The sequence below is a fragment of the Corvus kubaryi genome, unplaced genomic scaffold (assembly GCF_017639235.1).
Source record: "Corvus kubaryi isolate FWS band 111438036 unplaced genomic scaffold, C.kubaryi_AGA036_p1.0 137, whole genome shotgun sequence".
NCBI classification, from domain to species: Eukaryota; Metazoa; Chordata; class Aves; order Passeriformes; family Corvidae; genus Corvus; species Corvus kubaryi.
Window position 1 is genome coordinate 4,055,210 of NW_024580671.1, and position 23,224 is coordinate 4,078,433.

Below are 23,224 nucleotides of genomic sequence, written 5' to 3' on the forward strand. Positions count from 1 at the left end.
TGAAAGAAAAGAATGCAAAAGCCGCCTTCACTTGGCAAGGAGATTTCAATGTGTCCTTGCTCAATAGCAGCCACATAATTCCCAGATTTCCATATTCTGTCATTCCACCTGAGACTCTCTGTCCATGAATAATTTTCTTCTTTTGATCTAGAATCTTTATAGTCTTACCACTAAGTTTTCAGCATTTTCAAAATAAGCTGTGAGTGCAGAAGACCAGGCAGTAGTCATCTGCTACCATATAGAAGGGACAAGGTTTTGTTAGATGAGAGCAGTACTCTGTCAGTATCACAGTGTTTAATTTAGGTTTCACTACATTTTTATGCTTTTGTCAAGTAGCTATTTTTCCTGACCAAGGGTGGGTTTTTAGACTGTGATCTTTAATAATAACAGTTCTATCTTCATTTTAATATTGGCACACACATTGGTTGATTATCAATCCATCTCAGTTTTCTACCTTAAGATACAGATTAAGCCATAAGAATGTTAAGAACATATGTATTACACTGCTTATAAGTTTATGGCACTTTTTAGATGCCTGGCAAGATACATTGTGAATAATACTGCTTAGTCACTTGTATGATAAATATTGAAGTCATCCTGACTGAATGCAGAAAGGAAATAGAAAATACTTTTAATTTTTCCTATGTCCTAGAAAGAAATACTGTCTTACTTAATATCCTATCCTACCTTTTTTTTTTTTTTTTCCAAAGCATGTTTAATAAAGCAAAAAGGTGGCTATTGTGAAGATTAAGACTTAGAAAGTCTATTTTTGGGGGACTTAGCAAGTTTTGGGGATGTAGCAAGTTTTGGGGATTTAGCAACCATTCAGCCCAAAGATTAGAAAAATTGTGGTTTTATACTGTTTTCTTTTGACTTTTCTTTTAGAATTTTCAGAAAGATAAATAGGGTAATTGAAAATCATCATTAAATCAGCATTAATCAATACAGCATATTCTGTGATCACCCAAGTCTGAATTGCGAATTAAATAAAAAATTTTAAAAAAATAATTAGTTCAATGGAATTCACATTTTTTAGCACTGGGAAAGCATCTTTCAGCTGTATTTTTATATCATGATTTTCTTCACAGAAAAATGCAATGTTTGCTTCTACTTAATATAGCTATGCAGTTGCTGGATCATTCTATATTTTTATAATAGTTTGAAAGGGGAAATGAAAGTCTGCTGAGTCAAGATCTGGAACAGCCATTTGCCCTCAGGGTGGTATTGACTGTTTTGTTTTATAATCCCATATCTTTTCTCTGCTGGAAAGATGATTTTAGACAGTATCAGTACACAAACACTGCCACTGCACTTTTAGAAGGGAAAACAACATCAAGAGGTTAAGGACAAGCACAGATAGGATACATTTTTAGAAGAGACTGTTTCTGCTTTCTACCATGACCTCCTCTTACAAGGCTGTATGTATGACAATGAAGAGATGTGCCCCATAGAAAAGTCTTGAGGTCTTTTCAAGCTAATGTATTGATTTGTGGCATGTAATTAAAGAAAAAAAAGGTAATAAAAGGTTTTATTGCTTGTATCTAGCTATAGTCTTTAGGAGACTACATTTTGTGAATAAAGCTGGAGCAACAGGTCTGACATTTTCAAACTTACTCAGTCATTCCAAGTGCTTGGCCTCTGAAGTGCACAAGAGTGAGACTTAAATGCTCAAAATGGCATCAGCAGGGCTGATGTGACTTAAGAGAGGCTATTCAAAGACTGAGCATCCTTGAAAATTAGATGAAAGATGTCATTAATTAAACAATTGAATTAGTTACTTCTTCTGGAAGTATGACTGTCAATATTAACAGTCCTTCAGCAGATTCCAATTCCAAGGGTTGTGATCCCGTTCATGATTATTGCCCTTGTTACCTTCAGGACAGAAAAGTTATCAGGGTAAATCTACTTAAGAGAATTTTATTAGATCATCAGTGATATTTCAAATTTTTCACAATGTGAAAGCAGGTATGATTATGTAATTGTATGGGTTTATTCTGGTTATTTTTCAAGTTTGTATTTATTCAGAAATAAATTCACCGACAGTATGGAAAAATTACGACATTTTAATTGAGAAAGTAAACAAACAGACCTCCTTTTGCAAAGGCCTGCTAATGTCCACAATCTTTACTGAAGAGAGTATTTCCAGTTCCCAGGTAAAGTATGGGATTAATCTGTCATGAATTTTAGCTTTTGATTCATTTCTGTAACTTCTTACTCAAAGGACTGGTTTAGCAACTTGCATCACTTATTATAACAAAAGATACTTTCCAAATGGAGCAGAAATAGAAATAAATAACAGACAATTGCCTTGGCACAAGCTTTCCTGACAGCCTTTATCTTCTAGATAAAATTCTGTTACTCACTTTCATTAGTATTTTACTCTCTGAATACTTTTTATACTTCCAGAACAGGATACATCTCTATGTAAAGATTGCAGAATGATTGCATTATAAAATAAATCATCAGAATGAAAATGAATAAAATAATACCATTAGGAAGAAAAAGTATTTTTCGAAGGGAGGATAGGCAGGTTAGGGAGGATGTCTAGTCATAGTAAGTTGTAGTGCTTGAACACATTATCTCAAACTTATATCTTCTGTTTTTCCTTCATGAGCTCTCATCCTATTTTTATCCTCAGGATGAGACACATAATGTAAGATGTTCACTTAAAAGGAAAAAGCCACTCTGCTGCTGATGATACATAGGCAATGATTATCATCTTATGTTCTTTCATAATTTCACTCATCCTTAATGTACTGTGATCCTTTGCAGTAATGTACATGATTTAGATTCTACGTTTGCTGATAAGAAACTACTCTTTTATTTTGCCAAGAGCCATGATACCACTGTGTATAATGTTGCAATATAATCAACTTAAAGCATAAATAACAAAACTGACACCTAAGTTATATGACACATGGTCAAATAACAAGCTGAATGTTTAAATTATTTCTTTTCTACTGTCTAGGATCACATTACTTTAGAGGTTTTGGTCTTGGTTCATCAAGAGTTAATGTTAGATTTGACGGAAATGTTAAAAATGTTCATAAAGGCAGTCACTTGTTTGATTCTACATAAAAAATTGTCTTTGAGTCCAAGGACCACCTAGACTTTTTCATGAAATCTGTAGTCATGTCAGAAAACAGAAATGTAGTCCTGGCCTCAAAAGTGAATGGCAGAGGACACAGGCTGTGTGCTAAATACAGCTTAGTAGCTGTGCTTTTGGCTGTTGAAACCCACGAGTGGTGGAGAAAAGTATGTATCTTTTCAAACCAGGTATGATTTAACTTTCAGAGATAAATCTCTCAATTTTTTTGCAGTTTGGTTCACTACACAGTCTCGCAATTATCTCTGCCATCCTCTCCTCCTTCAACTCTCACATTCTGTTTAATGTCCAGTAGACTTCTCTGTATACAAGCATTAAGTGTTCATTCAGTTTCTTTTTTGGATTCACTCAGTAGTAACTGTCATCAACACATAACTTAAAAATAGATAAAACCAGTGTTTATATCAGGTTCATTTCTATTACCTAATAAGTCTCTGTGTACAATCTTCATTTACTGGTGGTCAGGTTATACAAAGGAAACAAGGATCCAGTGCTGGGAAGTTGAATTGTTTCAAGAAAAATGAAATGGTTCTTTAAATATTCCATCCTAGCTTTATTGAACCATGTGGAAAGGGAGTCAGATATAGAACTACTTAGTTGTTAAGTCTTCAGACTGTGTGAATTAATAAAAGAGAAAGGGAAAATTTCCTCCTACACAAGTAATCAAACGACATCTTTCGAACTTAGTGTCATTATGGTTGCATTCCGTAATTGTTGATTAGGGACTGCATAATTGATAGGTTCATATAAAATATATTCTGCATGAGCCACTGTATTCATAAACTCACTTAGATACTGAATCAGCAATTTTAATTTTATTGACTTTTTATGGCCTAGAGAGATCTAGTGTTAGATAAATGAATTCTGAAGTTTGCCATTTAAATGAAAAATAGTTATAAGAGTTTGAAGTTGATTAGTTGATGTTGACTCTGTTTTTTTCAAAGCAAATGCAATACTTGGTAAAATATTTCAGTATATGCAAAAAAACCAAGGTTACGTTAAAAATGAGTTGTATTCATATTTGTACTTCCTGTGTAAGTTTTGTCATTGTTCTTGTGCTTCAAAGGGAAGGCATCATACAGAATAAACCTGCTGGGACATGTTTTATCCTTTAGTATTTCTGATGTATAGTTTTACTTCTAACAGAAGATATTTTGTTCTGCAGTGTACTTGTCATCAAGGGTTACATGAATCCTTATGTTCAAGATTAAAATAGGGCTCATAAGTTCATACTGCCTTGGTACAAGCATTTGTTCTTGTAAGACACTTCCTGCTACACGTTGGTATTTGCATACTCAAAAGACAAAGACCAGTGATGGAAATATTGATAATTGGCTCTTAATTACAGAGACAAGATGAAAAACAGTCTTTACTTATCAATAAGATAAGCTGATCTATTTCTACCAGTTTTAAATTCTGTAAGGATTTTTTGGCTAGAAGCCTGAAAGGGAGCAAGAACTTCCTTGTACTAGGTTTCATTGTCTTTAATTCTCCCACTTTGCTTTCTGGGAGCTATGCCAGCTGGGAATGGTTAGTTTCTGAAACTCAGTATGTGTGAGTTTTATACATTCTTTAAAGTATATTAGTCAGATTTTGGTTTTGTGTTGCTTTGTTGATGGGGGAAAAAAAGAAATAATTTTGGCATAGAGCTTCATTAAATAAGCTGAAAGGAATTGTAAATAAATTTGGATATGAAGAACAATTAGATTTCATGTGTGACTTCATGAAGATAGTCATTGAAATGTGATATGCAATTTGAATATCTTTTGTCTGAACTGTGGTAAAGGTTTACCGTCATTTCCAGCCATTAATAGTTGGAAACCAGAACTCTCTAAACATTAATATTTTTCAGTTTAAATCAAAATCAGGATATTTTAAGCCAGATGAGTAACTTATCATATGATACTCCCGCTATTTTGATGTCTACAACAGAAGATGATAAAGAAACACCAATTCAAGTACAGTGTTGTCAATATTGGAAGATTAGTAATGATTCTCTGAGTCTGTGAAGTAGAAGTGATAAAGTCTAGAGGTTTAATGTGAAAGCTCTCTAATGTTCTGAAAATCACACACTCACACTGCTCCTGGAGGAAGGCATGTTTCTTTAACTTCGTTTTCCCTGATAGAGACAGAAATGAGAATAATATGTGATATAAAGTCCATGTTTCTGGATAATTACTCACCTAACTCAATTAGAGCTGGTGATTTAAATCTTAACTCAAAACATCTGCTTTCTATTGCACTACATATTGTGAAGAGAAACTATATGTCACAAGCACTAGCACATTAAAAAGCTAAATGTGTTTGTCAATTTAAAAAAGCGCATCTTGTCTCTGCAGTCAGAAATAGAAGGGTTTGTATTAGTGTCCCTGAATTTTCAAAGTACTTTACATAATCATCTCATATACACAAATATATGCCTTCCTTTTTGATGCATAATTTACTGGTTTTTTTAATATATATGTATCTCTACATAACATATCTTGGTTTTTTTTATAAAAATGATAGGCTACTCATAAAAACGCCAACTTAAAATAAATAAATAAATAATCTCACTGAAAATTTTGGAGAGTAGTATCTAAATAAAATGTAAAGTTCAACATAATTCATATGATATAGATTCAGAGCTTGATAACTCGTACATTCAAAAGTAACTGGAACTAAAGCCATCATAGAAGCATTGCCATATCTCATACTTTTAAACACATAGAACTTTTTCTTTTCATTTAGATTTTTTTTTTCTTCCACTATAAGTCTCACTTCATGGAATAATTAAATCATTACTTGGAAGATTCATGGAGCAAATACTTGAATGGGGATTGCATTTATTGTAAGTACTTCTACCACTGAGCTCTAGTCATGGTCTTTGGGTGTGTTTCTCCATTTGTCCTGTTGGGTCTCTTCAGTTTCCTTCAGTTCCAGCTTGATACTCTCCTTAGTCGTTGTTGCATTCAATTAGACATGGAAGACCTGGTTCCAGCTCCTTGTTCCAAAGAGATTGCTGAATCCCAAATTTGGAGCTGCTGGCTTTTCTGAAAAGTGACTCTTTCTGTAATTGTGAACACGCATTCTGCCATGCATCAGTTCATGCTTTACTGAATTTACCTGTGCTCTAATTGCTTCCTGGCAAGAGGTTAGTTTCATATTTTTCAGAAAAAAACTGTTGTAAACAAATGGTTTCAATCTATTTTGAGTATTAAACCAAAATGACATTCTGATTCCATGAGGATCCTACAAGAACATGATGTTGCCTTTATTGCAGTGTGGTAGAAAAAAGTCATAGTCATTACCTTTCCCCACAAGGTTGAAGTTAGTGGAGAATTAGAACAACAGTTACAATGCCATGTCTTCTCTCCAGATCTATACTTATTAGATAGGTTTTTACTGATTCAATATGTTTGACATAAATTCAGGAGTGGTGGGGCTATTGGTTTTTTTTTTTGGTGGCATTGTTGGTAGGTTTTTAAAGTGCAAATTTCTTCACCTAGGCGGGAAAGCCAAAACAACAGATAAAAGATCAGGAACAATATTTTCAAAAGCATTTTTATTATAAGAGGCAGCCAAGTTATGGTGAACAGTGATCCCAGTAAGAGCTCCCAGTGGAAGGCTACAGCTAAAAGAAGATGTGCAGTCCTAGAGGAACAAATAGGGAACTAGCAAGTCTAAATGCTGCAATAATGTTATGATCATGAAAGGCATTATTGCAACTGTTACTAGAGCAGTTAGATTTAAGTATGAGTGTACTAGTTTAAGATTTTGCACATGCCAGTATGAGAAAATGAACTGAGTTTTCTATATTCCTGGTAGAAACAAGGTTTGAAAGTTATGAAAGTTGAAGCAAGAGAAGTTCAAGCTAATAGGTACAGTTACTGAGTAGTGAAAGTACTTAACTATTGGAGGAATGTATGTGGGATTTTGCACATGAATTCTTCAAATTATGCATTTGGTGAGGAAACTATGATGTAAATTTCTTTAATCTTTCAGGGCAAACCATTTTAAATATCCATAAAAGAAACTATTTATTGCACTGTGGAGAAACAGCACGTTTGGTAGGCGTATTATAAAGAAGAAAGTATCCGCTCATAACAAAAGATTCTGAGATTATCAACAAACTGGTATCTTTCACTTGACCAGTTGAGGGGCCTCTTTGCTAATGCAAGCATCTAGATCTTCTGGAAGAGAAATCAAAGAGGGGAGAATACACTGAAATCTAGATCTTAAGAAAATGTTCCAGACAGTAGTTTTGCTTTCATTCTGTAAATGTTATAGAAGCTGTATCATGGTAATTATAAGAAATTGCTAGATATGAGTAGGATCTAAGAAGATTTTTTTCACTTTGGCTTACAAAATACGATTATTGCAGTATGCACCACTCTGACATACACATTTAAACAGACAGACATGTCTGCATCTTTCCCAACTCCTTTCATAGTCATTTTACTTTAGAAGCTGCATTATCTCCTATTGCTAAAAGCATTAAGATAAAACAGAATAAAAAACATAGACAGCCTGGCAACTCACCAGGCTTTTAGAATTTTGACAAGTTCCTTTTGAAAGTACCATTTCTTAAGTGGTTTTTCTGCCTCTTTTAACCCTTGTGAATAAAATAAAAGTGCTTGACAGAATATGCAAAGTTAGTTTTGCAACCACTTCACAATTTTACCCTTTTCTGAAACCCTGGTTTTCAATTTTTGGAAATTGAACACTTATTTTTTGTTGCTAAAAGGTGTCAAGTTCTTAGAATATTACTTTCTTTATCATCTTAATGTAGTTCAAATTATCTGCATTTGATGAAAAAGATGCAATGAATGCTTTTTGAATGTGCAGTGCAGTTGTTCACAAGTATTATCAGCCTTAAAAAATAACTTCTTTAAAACGTTTTGTGTATAACTAATGAACTAAGCTGTAGGTCTGTAGCTTTGCTAAGCACAGTAGGGCTCAGAATAAAATTCCAACCTTATACTTAGCAATGTTAGGTAAACCTTTCTTCAATAGAGATTCAGACTGAAGATGAGAAAAAAAGAGTTAGAAAAGAATGAGAAAAGAGACGCTTATAATGTGTATTATATTTAAACTGACTATAGCTCTGTAAACAGACTCACAAATATTTTTTTCTCCCCAAAAGTAGCACCAAAAATTAAGAAATGTAAAAAATACTAATTTGGAGAGCAATACACAGCTTCTTTCTTTTTCTAGACAAGACAGTCAAAACGACAAAAAATGCCACCTTTGTGTTATTTAAAGCAAGTTGTATGTGTTAGCACAGCTGTCAGCAACTGAAATGATAAAATTATCATTGTTATCAAGTACAGCTATAAACTGAACATGAGGCATGCTTCAGGTTAGTCAGAAGAGGTCCTCTGTTTTTCACTGTGCATGCTTGCTTGAAATGAAACTGTGTTTTATTGGTTAACTGGGATGCTTAGCATAATCACTTTGCAAGGCTGTGGTGGAGGGAGGTGATTATCACTGAGAACAGATGGGCAGGTCCAAAGCGTTGCCAGAATCTGCACAAGCTCCATGTATTGTAGGTTCTGGCTCTCTTTTCTTTGGCATTTCTAATTTTTATTCATCGTGCATATTACAACGGACTAGCTGAGCTAGAGGTCAGGGAGCAATGACCTTACAGTTTAGCTCACAGATGCAGGAGTGAGGAATTCAAAGCGCTGTCACTGTACATCTGAACGGATGGGGCAGACTGAATTTTGTCCAATTGCCTCCCTAAATGTATAAAAGGATTTGTCTCCGAGCTTAGCACTCTGCTCTGTATCTGTAGCTCTCTGTGGATTGTATTGTGTGTCACCAGAAATGATATTCTCGGATATGAACACTGTCTCTGCCTCTCCTAAAGTACATCCTCCTAATGGGACCCGGTTTTATACTTTTCAGGTAAGTGAACTTTAATGAAGCTGAAAGGATTTTACATGATAGGTAAACTTTGAGTAAGAGTAGCTAATATGTTAAGAAGCTTATGTATTCATTAGTTTTGTATAGGTAGGAGAAAAAATGTAAGAAATCAATATCATCAGAGTAAGTTTGCTGCCTTAAAAAGATCAGCATGTAACTGCCCCTATACTAACACAAAATTACATTCATTATGATTTTGCTATTGTTTGTGTTTTCCAATAATAGTATAATCTTGTAATTAATTAGATTTATAGTTTCTTACATGGACCCACACTGTCTTTCTGTTTAGCTCAGATAAACACTCTGTTGAAATTACCAGAAATTCCAAACTCAGGTTATACAAAATATATTTTAAAAACTTTGTATGTTGTACCTGTCTGGATTTTTTAGTATTAATCCTGAATGTAATTTCATGCTATCTGATGCTAATTTGATTCCTGTGAATAGTAATCATACATATGCCATCGATAGAACAGCAGAATCTATTGGTAATCCTACCAATTAAGGGTCTTGATTTTAAGCCAAGTTTTGCCTCATCCAGGTAAATAAACTGGTGCTTAGCTAAAGGTAAGAATGTATTATATGCTCTGTATCTTAATTGCAAGCCAATCTAATTACAACCATCTTTCAGTAGCATTTCGTTATAACTAATCTTCAGTACCTTGGTTCTGAAAAACTATGTAATCCTACATTAAGATTTAGCAATAATAAAAAATCCCTTACACACACCCCTGCCCCAGATGGTCCTTACAGCACTTCGGCCCTGCAGGGCAAATCAAACACTCCACTACTTAAAGTGGCAACAGATTTTTCAGCTCAGCCTCTGACAGAGTTAGGATTTAAATATCCTTCCTGTTCCTAATTGCCTAGCAGGTTTGTCTTTCTCATTACTTCTGCAGTTGTAGAGGGATTCTTTAGTATGTAATAAACCCTGTGTATACAACCAGAACAAGCAATCTGAAGCAAAGATGATCATAAAAGTTGCTTATAAAATGCGTGGCAAACTTCTGTCACAAAATCCAGGTACAGCATTCTTTCGGTCCAATAACTGCATTTCATTCTTGTCTTCTTTTAAATCCGTTGTTTTTAATTGTACTGTCTTGCCGTTCTTACAGTGATCTCAAATAATAGTTGAGGGCTGTGCAGAAAGAATGGCATCCTCCTAGCAGTGACGATCTGCTGATCCTGGCAGTGATTCAGAGACATGAGTGCCCCAGGCCTGTTCCTCTACAGCGTGACTACTTTTTTCACACACTGACATCTAATATTCTGTACAGCCTTCTGTAGCTATGCTCTTAAACACAGTTCCTGATGGCAGGTATTCTTTCTGAATATGTCAAGTTGAAAAAGTCACGAAAATTAGGATGCTTGGTTGTGATACCAAACTGAATATATTATTTTGTGGTACTTTATGAAAGTGCTGGTGATTAAGTATATATGTTTTTGACAATATGTATTATTGCTACTGGCCATCACTGTGATTACAGTAGACATTATCCCAGCCACAAAAAATTCTCTTTTCAAAATTATTTCTTCCTCAGATTTTTGAATTAAGGGGTCACTAAATAAAAGGAACTTAGAACTAAATTTCCTGTTACATCCTGGATACTTTAATGAACAATGTAGGGTTAAATGACCTTGGAATGTAAAGCTGATAATTCTGGACAGTATGTGTTTGTGTTCTAGAACAGCTTGGTGTTATCAGTGCTAAAAGAATCCCTGAAAATTAAAAAAAAAAAAAAAAAAATTAACCAAAGAGAGCCTGTATTGTCCTGTGCTGTCCTTTTTCAAATTTTCACCCATTTATTTAATTATATATGTGCAATATAAAGTGATGTGAAGCAACTTTCCAGTTCTTGTCTTGGCTTCATTGTTCCTTGTTTCCTATCTTTTGACCACCATGTTTGCACTACCTTCTCTTTCCCTCTTGATTTACTTCAGTCTTTGCTTACAAATGTAATAATTGCTGAGAAGGACTTCATATGATTCTCATTACTTTTTTTGATCTGTTTTAAAGTACTTTCACCTTTAGCTTTCCTACCTATTTTATTGTTTCTATGTGTTACATTGAATCTCTTTGAGACAGAGAATCTCTTTTGTTTAAATAGCTTGCAAAGTTTTGAGACAGGTTAATGGTTCTTAATTTGAAATATGCACACTGGTATTTAACCTAAATGTGTGAAAATAATCTTAGCAAAAGCAATGTCTAGCATGTCCAAACCAGAACAAGTACAAAAATTGTGAGATGAGAGACTGAACGTGGATTGATGGAGGACAATGAGTGATTAAGCTACTGATTTCATTGAACACTGTTGTAATGATTAAACAGTTGATTTAACTGTGCATTGATTCAATAACAGAACATATTAATTCTTTCAGCAATGGAAATGGTACTGAAAGAAGCAAAAAGCTTGTGTACAAGTTGTAACTTCATTATCAGCATTTCACTGATGCCTCAGGAAATAAGATCGAGCTGGATTCTACTGGCCAAGGAATCAGACTGGCCATACAAAGATGCACCTAGCAGAGCACTTGGGCTAGGGATAATCATAGTTACTGTTTGACAGACTGTCTGAAGATTCTTGATGCTCCAATGTCTGCCCTTAATTACATCAGTATCTGCGACTATCTAGAAGCTATGATATTCCAGTACCATGGTTCTGCTCAGGAAATTTGTCCTGAAACTCTGCAAACATTAAAAAAATTATTTGGTTCAGTGTATTTCCTGAACCAGCTGCTATAATTCAAAGCTTAAGCTTTGATTCTTAGACTGTGCTTCATTAAAGTAATAAAAATAGAAAACTATATGAGAGGAGCTTTTATAAAGAAGTTATGTATTGTCTGAAAGGGAGGAGTTATAATGCTGTTATGAGCAAGGTTTAATTTTAAAATAACGAGGGCAATACCAAAATTTAGTGCTTTGTATTTCAATATCTGAGTTTCATCTCAATTTGCTTGTGCAAACCTAGACAGACTTCTGCAGCTATATAACAGAAAGCAGTGATTTTTCTTTAGTTTTGCATTTGAACTTGATTCAATCAATTGAACTATCAATCAAAAAAGATAGTATTTCTGCTGCTTGAGGTGGATCATTTAGTTTCCCAGCAGTCCCATAGTGAACATCTTTCATGAATATTGTAAAACAGCAAAATTAAAGTAGTAACATTGCCTTGCTCTCTGCTTGTACTTTGCTGTATTTAATGGCTATTTGCATATAATAATGATACAGGTGGAAAATTTTGGCTTAGAAAGGAGATGTGTTTAACTTGATTATTGGTTGTGGTACTGGAAACATTAGTTCACTGGAAGAGTATTTCTATTCGATCTGTTTTTACTGGGGCCTTGAGGGTTGTTCCTTTTATTATGAAAGCACAAAGGAACTTAATTTTGGAATTTCAGATTTTGTTTCTGGAAGTTGTCTAATACTGCTTTGGTCATTTAAAAGCAACTTAAGATTATGTTGGTCTTTAACATATCCAGTAAATATTTTTTGTTTTCTTAAATTGGTTGTATACAGTAGCACGTGAACATGCAAAACTTCTGAACATACAAAGTATCTTCACATTGTACATGATGTTTATTTCAACAGAATTTGAATTGGAAAAGTCTTTTTTCTCTTTCAGTATCTAAGAACAGTATTTTAGCTCTTGCAAATTTCAGTTGTTAAGCTAAGCACACATTTTAAGCCCAGAGCTAAGCACAGACCTAAACGGAAAGTAAAAGGAGTTGCCAATAGGTTCCAACTTAGGAACTAGGCATGTGCAGTAGAGAGAGAAAAAACATCCTCAAATTGCTGCAGTACATGAGATGTCATGGATCCAGCTGAATCTTTAGTTTTGAAATCTGCAATATATAGTAACAGTTTCTGTAAATCTTAACCACAAACTTTCAAAGACTTGGAAGCAATACTAACCCATTTTATAGTCAGATGAGATTTGTGGTTTATAAATGCACTCCTAGGACAACTAGAGTGTACTCCTTTTTGCTAAGGAGTAGTGAAGTAAGGGCTGGTCTTCTGAAAACTTGGGAGATTAAAGCAATTTTTTAAAGTTACCTGATGATCAGAAGTTCCATAAAGAAATAAAATTGCCTTCTTACAAAACCTGCAGAGAAATCCTAAAATATTCATGTGACATAAAATTGTAAATATACTATGAAGTACTGTAAAAGTGTATTGCTGATCAAAGGTGTGCAGCTGGGTTACTGGGAAACTGGGAACATTTCTATACATACATATCTATTAACATTATACTGATTTGTGCGGGCTGTTATTTCTTAGCAACTAAAAGTTACTAAGTGACAGTGAATTAACAGAAAGCAAGTAAAAATGTTACTTTCTGGTACCCAATGTGCTTTGAGCTCTCTGGAAAACCCCCCCCTATTCTGTAAGAAATGCTTCATATACTCATTAATTTTCCTATTATTATCTATATTAATAATTTAAATCATCTGTACACCTACCCAGAACTTCTGTTTTATACTGTCTGTTTTAGTAATTCTATTTTCTTTTATGTATCTTATATGAAAATAGTAAATGAAAGAAAAAGGCACTTCTATAAGAGATAATATCTTGTCAGAATTCGTAGTTGTACTTGTTAGCATACAGTCAGTAGGGACGCCATGCCACTCTTGTTTAGTAGGCCATAACTTTTCAATTATTTTGTTACTTCACGTATTTCTGTGCAATATCATTTAGTATCAAAGAAAACACCTTTTAAATTTCTTTGCAGAAATTACCCAGTGCTATGAAAAAAATATGTTTATTCCAGGTGATGGAGAGGGGTTAATAGTCACCTTGTATCTCACCACTCATACCATAACAAAATTCTTGTAAAATTGGATGTGTCTGTTCCTACTCTATGCAGACTTTAACTGCACATGTAGAAAATGCGCCACATATAACATGCAGAAGAGAGCCAAAAACCTGTGTATACTTTCAGACCTGTGTCACCTCATCCATGGGAGAACCGTGGAATCTGATCTTACCTTGACCTTCAGCTGACTATGTGGGCAGCTCCTTCCACCAACCCTCTGCCAGGCGTGAGATTTCTCCCATAGTTTTGCCTAAATGAAGATTTTCTGTTCTTATTTATGGCACGAGCACAGTACATTTTTTTCAGAATCATCATGTAAAAGTCCTAAGGGTATCATCTTTGTGAAAGCTGCAAGTCCACAGCCAGTTGGTAACTTGTATCAGTAATGGTAGTGAACATCACTGGAAGGCCAGCTTTGACAGGTGTCCACTGAGTAACTGGGTTGGTGTGGAAGAAGTTGTGGTGCAGATCGTGCGGGTTGCTGTGGACTTCAGCAGTTTTGAAAGCTGTGTTAGTGAATATAAATAACAGTGGCAGAAAGGCTGACAGTGAAGTAGTTTTTAGAGACCTCTGACATGTTAACAGTGGCAGAAAATAGTAATGCTGGACCAGGGCTTTACTGTGTAGCAAAAAAAAAAATCTTTAAAAAATATGGGCAGTGTCAAAGGCAGGAGACAATAATAAAGTGATTTGCATTGCAAATACCTCAGAAATATTTATAGCTTTATAAGTGGGTTTTATATAATTTTGGAATTTAGGAATTTCAGAGGAGTGCTGTGAGAAATATGCTTACAGGCTCTTTTATTCAGAAATAAATGACTAATGGCAATAAAGGTTGGTCTCATGTTTTAAGTTAGTGTTATTTCCTTTTATTTACTTCTATTATTCTGTGATACGTATTTTTATTTGCTGTTTGGTGAGAACAAACTTAGAGCTTTTCTGCTCAAATACTGACATGTTAATGTGGTGTTATTCTGACAGTAACCAAAAATATGAATTTCTCAGTACATAACTATAAAATTTTGAAGGAGAAATATTTGAAAATTTTATACATGAAAACATGCTATGCCAAATAAACTTACAATAATTTTAATCTTGTAGAATTATTTTTAGAAGGGAGTCTGTGAGTGTTTGTTAATTAGTTCGCTACATTGACAATTAATAGGTTTAATCATTTTACTAAGTTGGTGAGAATGTGGCAGTTGGACTCCAAAAGTGGAACAGAATTATTCAGTCTGACAGGAAAATAAGAACATTGTTGAAGTGTTCATCTAAAACGCATTAAAACTGTGTTACTGTGAAGTATTTAATGTGCCTTGGGTATCTGGAGAAATAATTTTGTTTGCAAAAGAAACAGGTTTTTCTTTTTGCATAATTCTGTTGTGCCAGAGAATTGTAATTTGGGCCACCAGAGCTCATGAAAGACAATGTTTTAACCACAATCCACACATATGTCACACAGACCACCTCTGAAAAGCTACTTGTTTTCTGGTTGGCTTCTGATTTTTAGCTGGAATTGGGCTGAGAGCTGCCCCATCTGTGTGGCTGCACCACCACATACCCTCTTCCTGCTTAAAAATCAGTAGTGTTACATGGCTCCATATTTTCCATATTTTGTTTTTCCAGCTGGTCAATAAAATGGTCTGATAGTTTTTATGAATCTGCTCTGCAAGCAGTGAACTGGGAAGGGTGACTTGACTGAATATTAACTGATAGTTTTGATCTATAGGTAACTTTTGCATCCTCCTCTGGGTAGAAACACAGGTTGCTTAAGGAAAACCTTAGAACCATTATGGTTCTAAGATAAGCCTAATTACCATGAATTCGGTAGTGGAAATCAGGAAAACTAATCCTTCTTGCCAAAAGCTTCCAATCAAAACTAACTGTATGCACGTACATATACACATGCTTTCAAATAAAACCCCAAACCAACTAAGAAAGTACTTGAGCACAGAACTGTCTATAGTATTTTTCAGTTGTAGAGACTTAGTAAATTATATTGCTTACTTAAAAAATATGATAATTAGAGTAAGTGAAGAATAAGAATACAGGATCTTTAAATACATACATACAACAAAATAGAAAGATAGAGCTTAAAGTCTTCATGTCTTAAGTAAATATTCATGTAGATTTTGCTTTTGCTTGCCATAAAAACAATTTTTTTCCACATAATACCATTTTTTCATTTGTTTAAACTGAACATTAACCAAACAGAGCAGCCAATGCAATTTTCCTATGTGGAATTCCTATCATGTAGAGTGTGGCCACTTCTACTTTGCAATGTAATGAGGTAGAGTCAGAAAGTAGCTTTCCTTTTTCTTCCAGAAGCACTGGAGCTAAACCAGAGCTGCTGCTTCTTTTGCAGCTGAGTGGATGTGACCAATAAAAGCAGGGGGCCAGTAGGAGGAATAGCAATAGGAGTGCTTTCCTCCTATTCCAGAAATAGGATCATGGTACGGTTTCTGAATCATAGCTAGAAACCATGTTTCTGGCTCAATTTCAGAAGAGCTTTCAGTGTTGGATTATTTTACCATAATTTGCATGGAAAATAAAGAAATGTACTGGTGTTTTCCAGACTAGTAAGGATACTAAGGGTGACTACACATCGGTGTGTGTTGGTTTGATATTGGTTGGCCCAACTGAATACAAGCTGTATAGAGTTTCAGATAATAAGCTTTCTTTATAAGGAAAACCAGAACAATAGGCATAGTCTGTTCTGAGACAGCACAGACTGTTTCTATATGGATGAATGTCCTGAACATCCTGTATAAATTGTGATGATAATCTTTTGGGAATGGCATGGTTTTTCCCTTGATGAATATTACCAATCTTGCTATGCAGCACTGATGAAACATTCCCATCCCTGCCTGAGAGGAGAGTGTAAGTAATTGGCTTATTTCGTTGTACATTTCAAATATATTCCTAGTAGTTGTTTCAGATCTAGATCATACTGCCTTCTTCTTCTTGATTTGCTACACATTGGACCAAGTAGGGGACACTACCATCCTAGCACAGTATTAATTTTATTTATATAACGCACTTTGTCCTCAAGGTTCTTTTATACATTGTTTAGAAATTTGTAAGGCAAGAGGATTTGTGGCCTGCCTGATGCTCATAATCTATTCACTATCAACAGCATCAGCTGATGATGTTGAAAAGTGAGTGATCTACCTGAAAATTTCTTCTTTTACTTACATCTGTCTTAAAGCAAGGAAAGAAAGCAGGTGAAGGCAGAAAACACAAAATACTTGGCATGTTGAACTGTCCTATGATCGAAGGCAAGCAACAAAGTGCTTATGTGATTTTAATGGTTTTAAATACTTTGAGATGTGAATTAAGTTTTTGCTGAGGAACTTATGACGAACTATGTCTGCAGATATGTCTGTTTTGGGGAAATTACTGTGATAGAAGCATTAAAGTAAATAATTTTACCTTTATTTATAGGTTGTATTTTCATTTTGAATGCAATAGTGTTAGTACACATCATAAGATTTTTAATCCTAAATTTTTTAGTAGTGATTTTAGTAAATAAATTTTATTTTGCCTTTTCTATTCTCATCTAGTTCAATATTCAGTTGGCAGTTATGCTTAGCAGAATATTTATGGAGGACTATGAGGCTAGGATTGTTTTAAAATGACAGGTGGCATAATTTAGTTGAATTGTGATTCACTCAAAGATGTAAACTGAGAAGAATATGGATTCAGTATTTTCACTGAAAGAATTAGAATTAATGATTCATGGAAACTTAAGTGTTCTGTGATATTTTTGCACAAGGAGGAATTTTACAGTTCTGCATGACTAAGAGTGTTTATTCCTATGAAATGTGTTGCTCCTACTGTTAGGTCTAACAAAGTATGAATTAATTTTTATTTATATTTTTAATTAAGTATTCTGCATACATGGTGGTGGCACAGTGTGAGGAATGACTTTGTCTACACCATCAACCTCAACAGGGCTGGCACTGAGCAAAGCTTTGCAAAGAGTGGTGAGCAGATGTCAGTAGCACTGAAAACGTGCTGAGGGTGAGCTTATATGTAGGGATATGTTGGTGCTCTGAGCCAAACCAAGGAGTAAGGGAAGAAACTTGATCTGGATTCTGGAGTTTATGTCTCCATTAGTATGTAGCGTGGCAGAGTAAAAGTCAATCTGTAGAGCAAAAGAGGAGGATCATGCGTCTGTGCCATTCACAGGGAAGTTGTTTTGGAATAGGTCATCAGGTCCTCAGGCTGTACATCCACAATGGGATGGAAAGCATCAGATTCACTCTCACAGGTCATCTTTCAATTTAATTTTGTCCAGGAGATACCCTGTACAGGCACTATGAAATCACGATGCAAACCAGAGTTGAGACAATGGGGAATCCTGCTTCAGACAGCCTGATAGAAAATGAAGCATTAATGTAGACTTGATTTCTCTAATGGCAAGACCTGATAAACAGCATTTCAGAATAAGGGCCAAGATTTGTCAGTCCCAAATCATGTTCTGAGTGAGCATATTTCTCTGAAGGAGCCCAGGAACATAAGCTGCCCTCTGTTGAGCTAACCTTTGTCAATACAACTATATTGATAAAGACCATGTTGACTCTAATGTCATACACTCACTTTAGATGAATCTCTTAAATGCATGCTGTTTGCAGTGTTTTATTGTTTTCTTAGGACTCTATTATAAAAATAAATATTATGTGGAGAAAATTATTATTAGCATCTCACATTTCTGAGGGAATGAAAAACTATTAATGAACAGTTTTGATAAAACAAAGAAAACTATTTCTTTTGCATTGTTATGGAAACTGCTTTTCTTTGCCATACTTTTATGTTAGCAGTAGACACAGAAAATTATTTCAGGTTAGTAATTGAACCTCTGTTTCGTGTGGTTGGGAACATGAATTTCAGATTGGCTCAGTGGACGGCTTTGATGTATCATCTTGAGCGCAATCACACAGCACCTACAGGACGTCCAGGGGATCGGACCCAGCCAGAATAGATTTAGGAGGGCAGGTCCTGCCTGATCAACCTGATCTCCTTTTATGATGAGGTGGCCCACCTGGTGGATGAGGAGAAGGCTGTGGATGTTGTCTACCTGGACTTCAGCAAAGTCTTTGACACCATCTCCTATAATATACTCCTGGAAAAGCTGGCAGCCCATGGCTTGGACAAGCGCACCCTTTGCTGGGTTAAGAACTGGCTGGATGGCTGGGCCCAAGGAGCAGTGACTGGTGCCACATCCAGTTGGTGGACAGTCCCTGGTGGCCTCCCTCAGGGATCAGCGTTGGGCCCCGTCCTATTTAATGTCTTTATTGATGATCTGCATGAGGGGATTGAGTCTACCATTAGGAAATTCACAGACGACGCCAAGTTGTGTGTGAGTGTTGATCTGCTGGAAGGTAGGAGGGCTCTTCAGAAGGACTTGCACAGGCTGGATCCATGGGCTGAATCCAATGATATGAGGTTCAACAAGACCAAGTGCTGGGTCCTGCACTTGGGCCACAACAACCCCAGGCAGCACTACAGGCTGGAACAGAGTGGCTGGACACCAGCCAGGCAGAAAGGGACGTGGGGGTACTGACTGACAGCAGCAGACAGCCAGCTGTGCCCATGTGGCCAAGAAGGCAAATTCTGTGGCCAGCAGGACCAGGGAAGTGATTCTTTCCCTGTACTCAGCACTGGTGAGGCCACACCTTGAGTGCTGTGCCCAGTGCTGGGCTCCTCAATTTAGGAAGGGCATCGAGATGCTGGAGCATGTCCAGAAAAGGGCAACAAGGCTGGTGAAGGGTCTGGAACACAAGTCCTAAGAGGAGCAGCTGAAGGAGCTGGGGATGTTTAACCTGGAGAAAAGCCTCAGGGGAGACCACATCACTCTCTACAACCACCTGAAAGGAGGCTGTAGCCAGGTGAGGGTTGGTCTCTTCTCCCAGGCAACCAGCAATAGGACAAGAGGACACAGACTTAAACTGTGCCAGGGGAGGTTTAGGTTGGACCTGAAGGTTAGGAAGAAGTTCCTCACAGAAAGGGTGAGTGGGCATTGGAATGGGCTGCCCAGGGAAGTGGAGTCACTGTCCCTGGAGGTGTTTATGGGAAGACTGGATGTGGCACTCAGTGCCATGGTCTGGTTGACAAGGTCATAGGTTGGACTTGATGATCTCAAAGGTTTTTTCCAACCTAGTTGATTCTGTGATTCTGTATCTCGCAATGTTTGAAAAAATAGTGTGGCCTCTGTCGGCCTGAAACCTTGGATAAATTGGCTAGCACTGTGATGAACAGTGAAGCATAAAGCTAAATATCTGCTAAACTGTGCTCAGCAAAAGAGTGAAATTAGTAACTTACACTAAATACACATATACAGACATCTGTTGCTTGAAGTAAAGCTGTCAACATTGACCTTTGTGTCTCAAATAAATCACATCAGTACATCTGATGACAGCAGTGTGTGTGTTCATCTCCTGAGACTGGGAACATGGTAGAATTCCCTCTTTTGAGCAGCCCACCTCCACTGCAAGTTTGAGGTTCAGGCAAAGTTTCATCCTCTCTTTCACTTTTGGCTTGTGAGGAGATTCATAACAGGTCTCTGAAACCAACTCTCCCATTATTTATGATTTTTTATCACTCAAAGGCAATTTTTAGAGGGAAGCTTAAACCTCTGGAAGTACGAAAACATCAGTAATGTATTAGTGTCAAATTTAATCCCTAATCTTTGTAAAATAACAATCTTTTTTATTCCACAAGTGAAAGATTTCATTTGATTATCTAGTTTTTAGATGTCCTTCCCTCTTCGTATAGGCATCTTCTATTCAAATGCAATGTTTATCTGTAAGAATTTTTACATGTGATTGCTAGAAATAGAAAATAAAGGGAAAAGATATATTCCCCCAATAGTCTATATTTTGCTGCAATTTGCATCAGATCTTTGCTTTCCTGTATAAAGAGGAAAATCTGATGTACACTACAGCCTCTAACACCAGCTCCTGATCCTGGTTGCATTTGATGTTCAGTGGGCTGTAGTGAGAATTTATCTCTTCAAAAAGCTTTCTGGCGAAAGAACAGTTTGCACTCTTTCAGTCGATCAGAATTACTAAATTAAATCATTATTACTCCAGTGTGGTCTGTGACTCTGTCTCTAGAGTAATTGTGATGGGATTTATTAGAGCAATATTATACTTGGTGTATTTTAAGCATTTAAGGAGAAAAGGCAGTTCAGAAGTTAAAAAAAAATGCTCATGGAAAAATTCACATTCTTATTTGTCACTTTTAAAATAAAAATTAAAAGGATGAGTTAGCTGTCCATTTCTGTTGTAAAATAATTTATTTTACTAACTCAGTAAAGACCCTGACACTGAAAAATAAAAAAATCCCCTGTCTCTATGACAAACCATTGATTTCCAGGTATTTATTCCTAATCCTTTACTATAAGCATCCATGTATCTTCACAGTACTAAAGTCTGATTATAAATTTGATATCTGCCTAGTTTATGCTAAAAAATTTCTGTCCAGTTAAGGGAAATCAGTAAAGTTGTTATTCCATCAAGTGTCAGATACTTTTTCAGAGAAGTGGCATTTGCAGGTGCACCTGTAGCTCCGTTTGCAGTATCACTAGGCTTGGTAGCATAGAGAAACATTGCTGCTCTCAAATATTTTCTGCCTTCACTGCAAGAATGGTCTATTTTAATTGTTTGATTGGTTTGGGTTTTTTTTCCATGAAGTGCCATAAAGATGTTGTGACACTTCAACAAAAGTGTTTTGGAACAGTTCCTATGTCAATGGTAAATTAATCCATTTATGCCTTCAAGAGCTCTGAATTTCTTTAAATAATACATATTTTTTATTTTATGGTAAAGCACATGAAGTAGGTCAGTATTTCCAGCATGTTTGTGAGATGATACTACAAAAGATTGATTTTTTCTGACATTTATTGTGAAATATCTTGATAAAGCTTTAGCCTGCAAAATTTGAGAAATTCACTTGAGAAATCTTTCTCGCAGTACCTATGCAGTCACTTTTTCACTGGATTATTTTTTGCCCTGTAAATATATATAAATCAAGTATATATACATGGATTTGAATATGTGCTTGTGTGCATATACCTGTATTTGACTATGAAAATACAGCCCTGGAATCTGTTACAAATGGCAGGGCATCAGAAATCTTTGGAGCACTGAAAGAATTTTTAAAAGGAGGAGGGATTTTTTGTAATTTTGAGGGATTCCAGCAGCCAGAGTTTAAAAATATCTCTGAGAAAGCATGAGCTCTTACATCTATGCAGCTGTCGTTAGCTGTCACAGACCACTTAAATATGGTGTTGAGTATTATTTAATAGCTGACACTATTCATAAAATATTTTGTGTTTTTCCAGACAAATTCGAGGGTATGGCAATTTAGTCTTGCTTTGCATATGTACAATCAGCCAAAGGCTGATTATTTTGTGGCATCTGAGTAAAATAATAAACTAGTGAAATTCTAATGTCAGGGTGGATCTACAGCTGAAGTGCTTGATATGTCACTGAAATAGAGTCCAGGAAGGAGTCCAGCCTTGTGTGCTGGTCTTTTATCACACCTCTAATCCTGTAGGTAGGAATATGATTTATGTGAAATGCTTGCATATTTCAGGATCTGTTTCCCATGCTATCTGACTAGTTGGGAGCTCTATAAATAGAACTTTTTTATTCCTCAGCTTTTTTACTGCTTTTAGAATATCACTGAGTAAGGTAATAGAAATCTGATCAGAGAGAGAGTTTACCTTCCTTTTCTCCAGAAAACAATGGACTGTCCAGGCAATTCTTTCTCATCATTCTCATTTATTATCTAAGTGAAGCAAACTTCACCTAAAGACTTTTACCTCTTAGAGACCTCTGACCTTAAAGAAGCTGGGGAAAGTCAGCATATGGTAAGAGCTGATAGGTTTGCTTGCATGTTTCCTCTCTGTGATTCATTCTGAGAATGCCAGATTTCAGAAAACTGCTTTTGAATACTTGATTTCAGTTTCAGGAAAAAAATCTATTAGCTGATCACCCATCAATGAAGAAGGATTACAGAGCTGTAAGGTGAAAAGCCAAGGGTCAGATGCACAAGGAGATACTGTCGAGACTTTTATTTTGGGTCACAGCTCTCACTAGAAAAGTAGGAATGCCACTGTATCTAAGTCTAAATCTGCAATTAAGCAACAGATACCAATTTGGATTAGTATGTAATTAAGCACTTGTAACATTTGAAAACCACATTTAGTCCATCTATTTTTCCCCAGAGGTAACCAGAACAAGGGAATGAGGTGTGTTGACCAATAATTCAAGACCAAATGTGTTTGTTTCTGGCAAGTCAGCACTTATGAAAGAATTTCTGGTAATTTCCTCTTCACCAAACAAAAATGTAACAAATCTCCTAGATCTCTGCAACTGGGCAAAGGGCT

The 23,224-nt window shown here is 35.8% G+C and overlaps 1 protein-coding gene across 14 annotated transcripts in view; it reads left to right on the plus strand.

Moving 5' to 3' along the window:
• PPFIA2 (PTPRF interacting protein alpha 2) overlaps nucleotides 1-23,224 on the plus strand; it is a 296,348-nt gene that overhangs the window by 87,622 nt on the left and 185,502 nt on the right. For 5 of the 14 annotated variants that reach the window (XM_042017655.1, XM_042017656.1, XM_042017658.1 and 2 more), the window contains exon 1: nucleotides 8,579-8,995. The exons of the other annotated variants lie outside the window; for them this stretch is intronic. In XM_042017655.1, coding sequence (XP_041873589.1) covers nucleotides 8,915-8,995 — 81 coding nt within the window. In that variant the 5' untranslated portion in view covers nucleotides 8,579-8,914. Of the gene's footprint in view, nucleotides 1-8,578; nucleotides 8,996-23,224 lie in introns of those variants that run through there. 14 annotated transcript variants of the gene reach the window in all.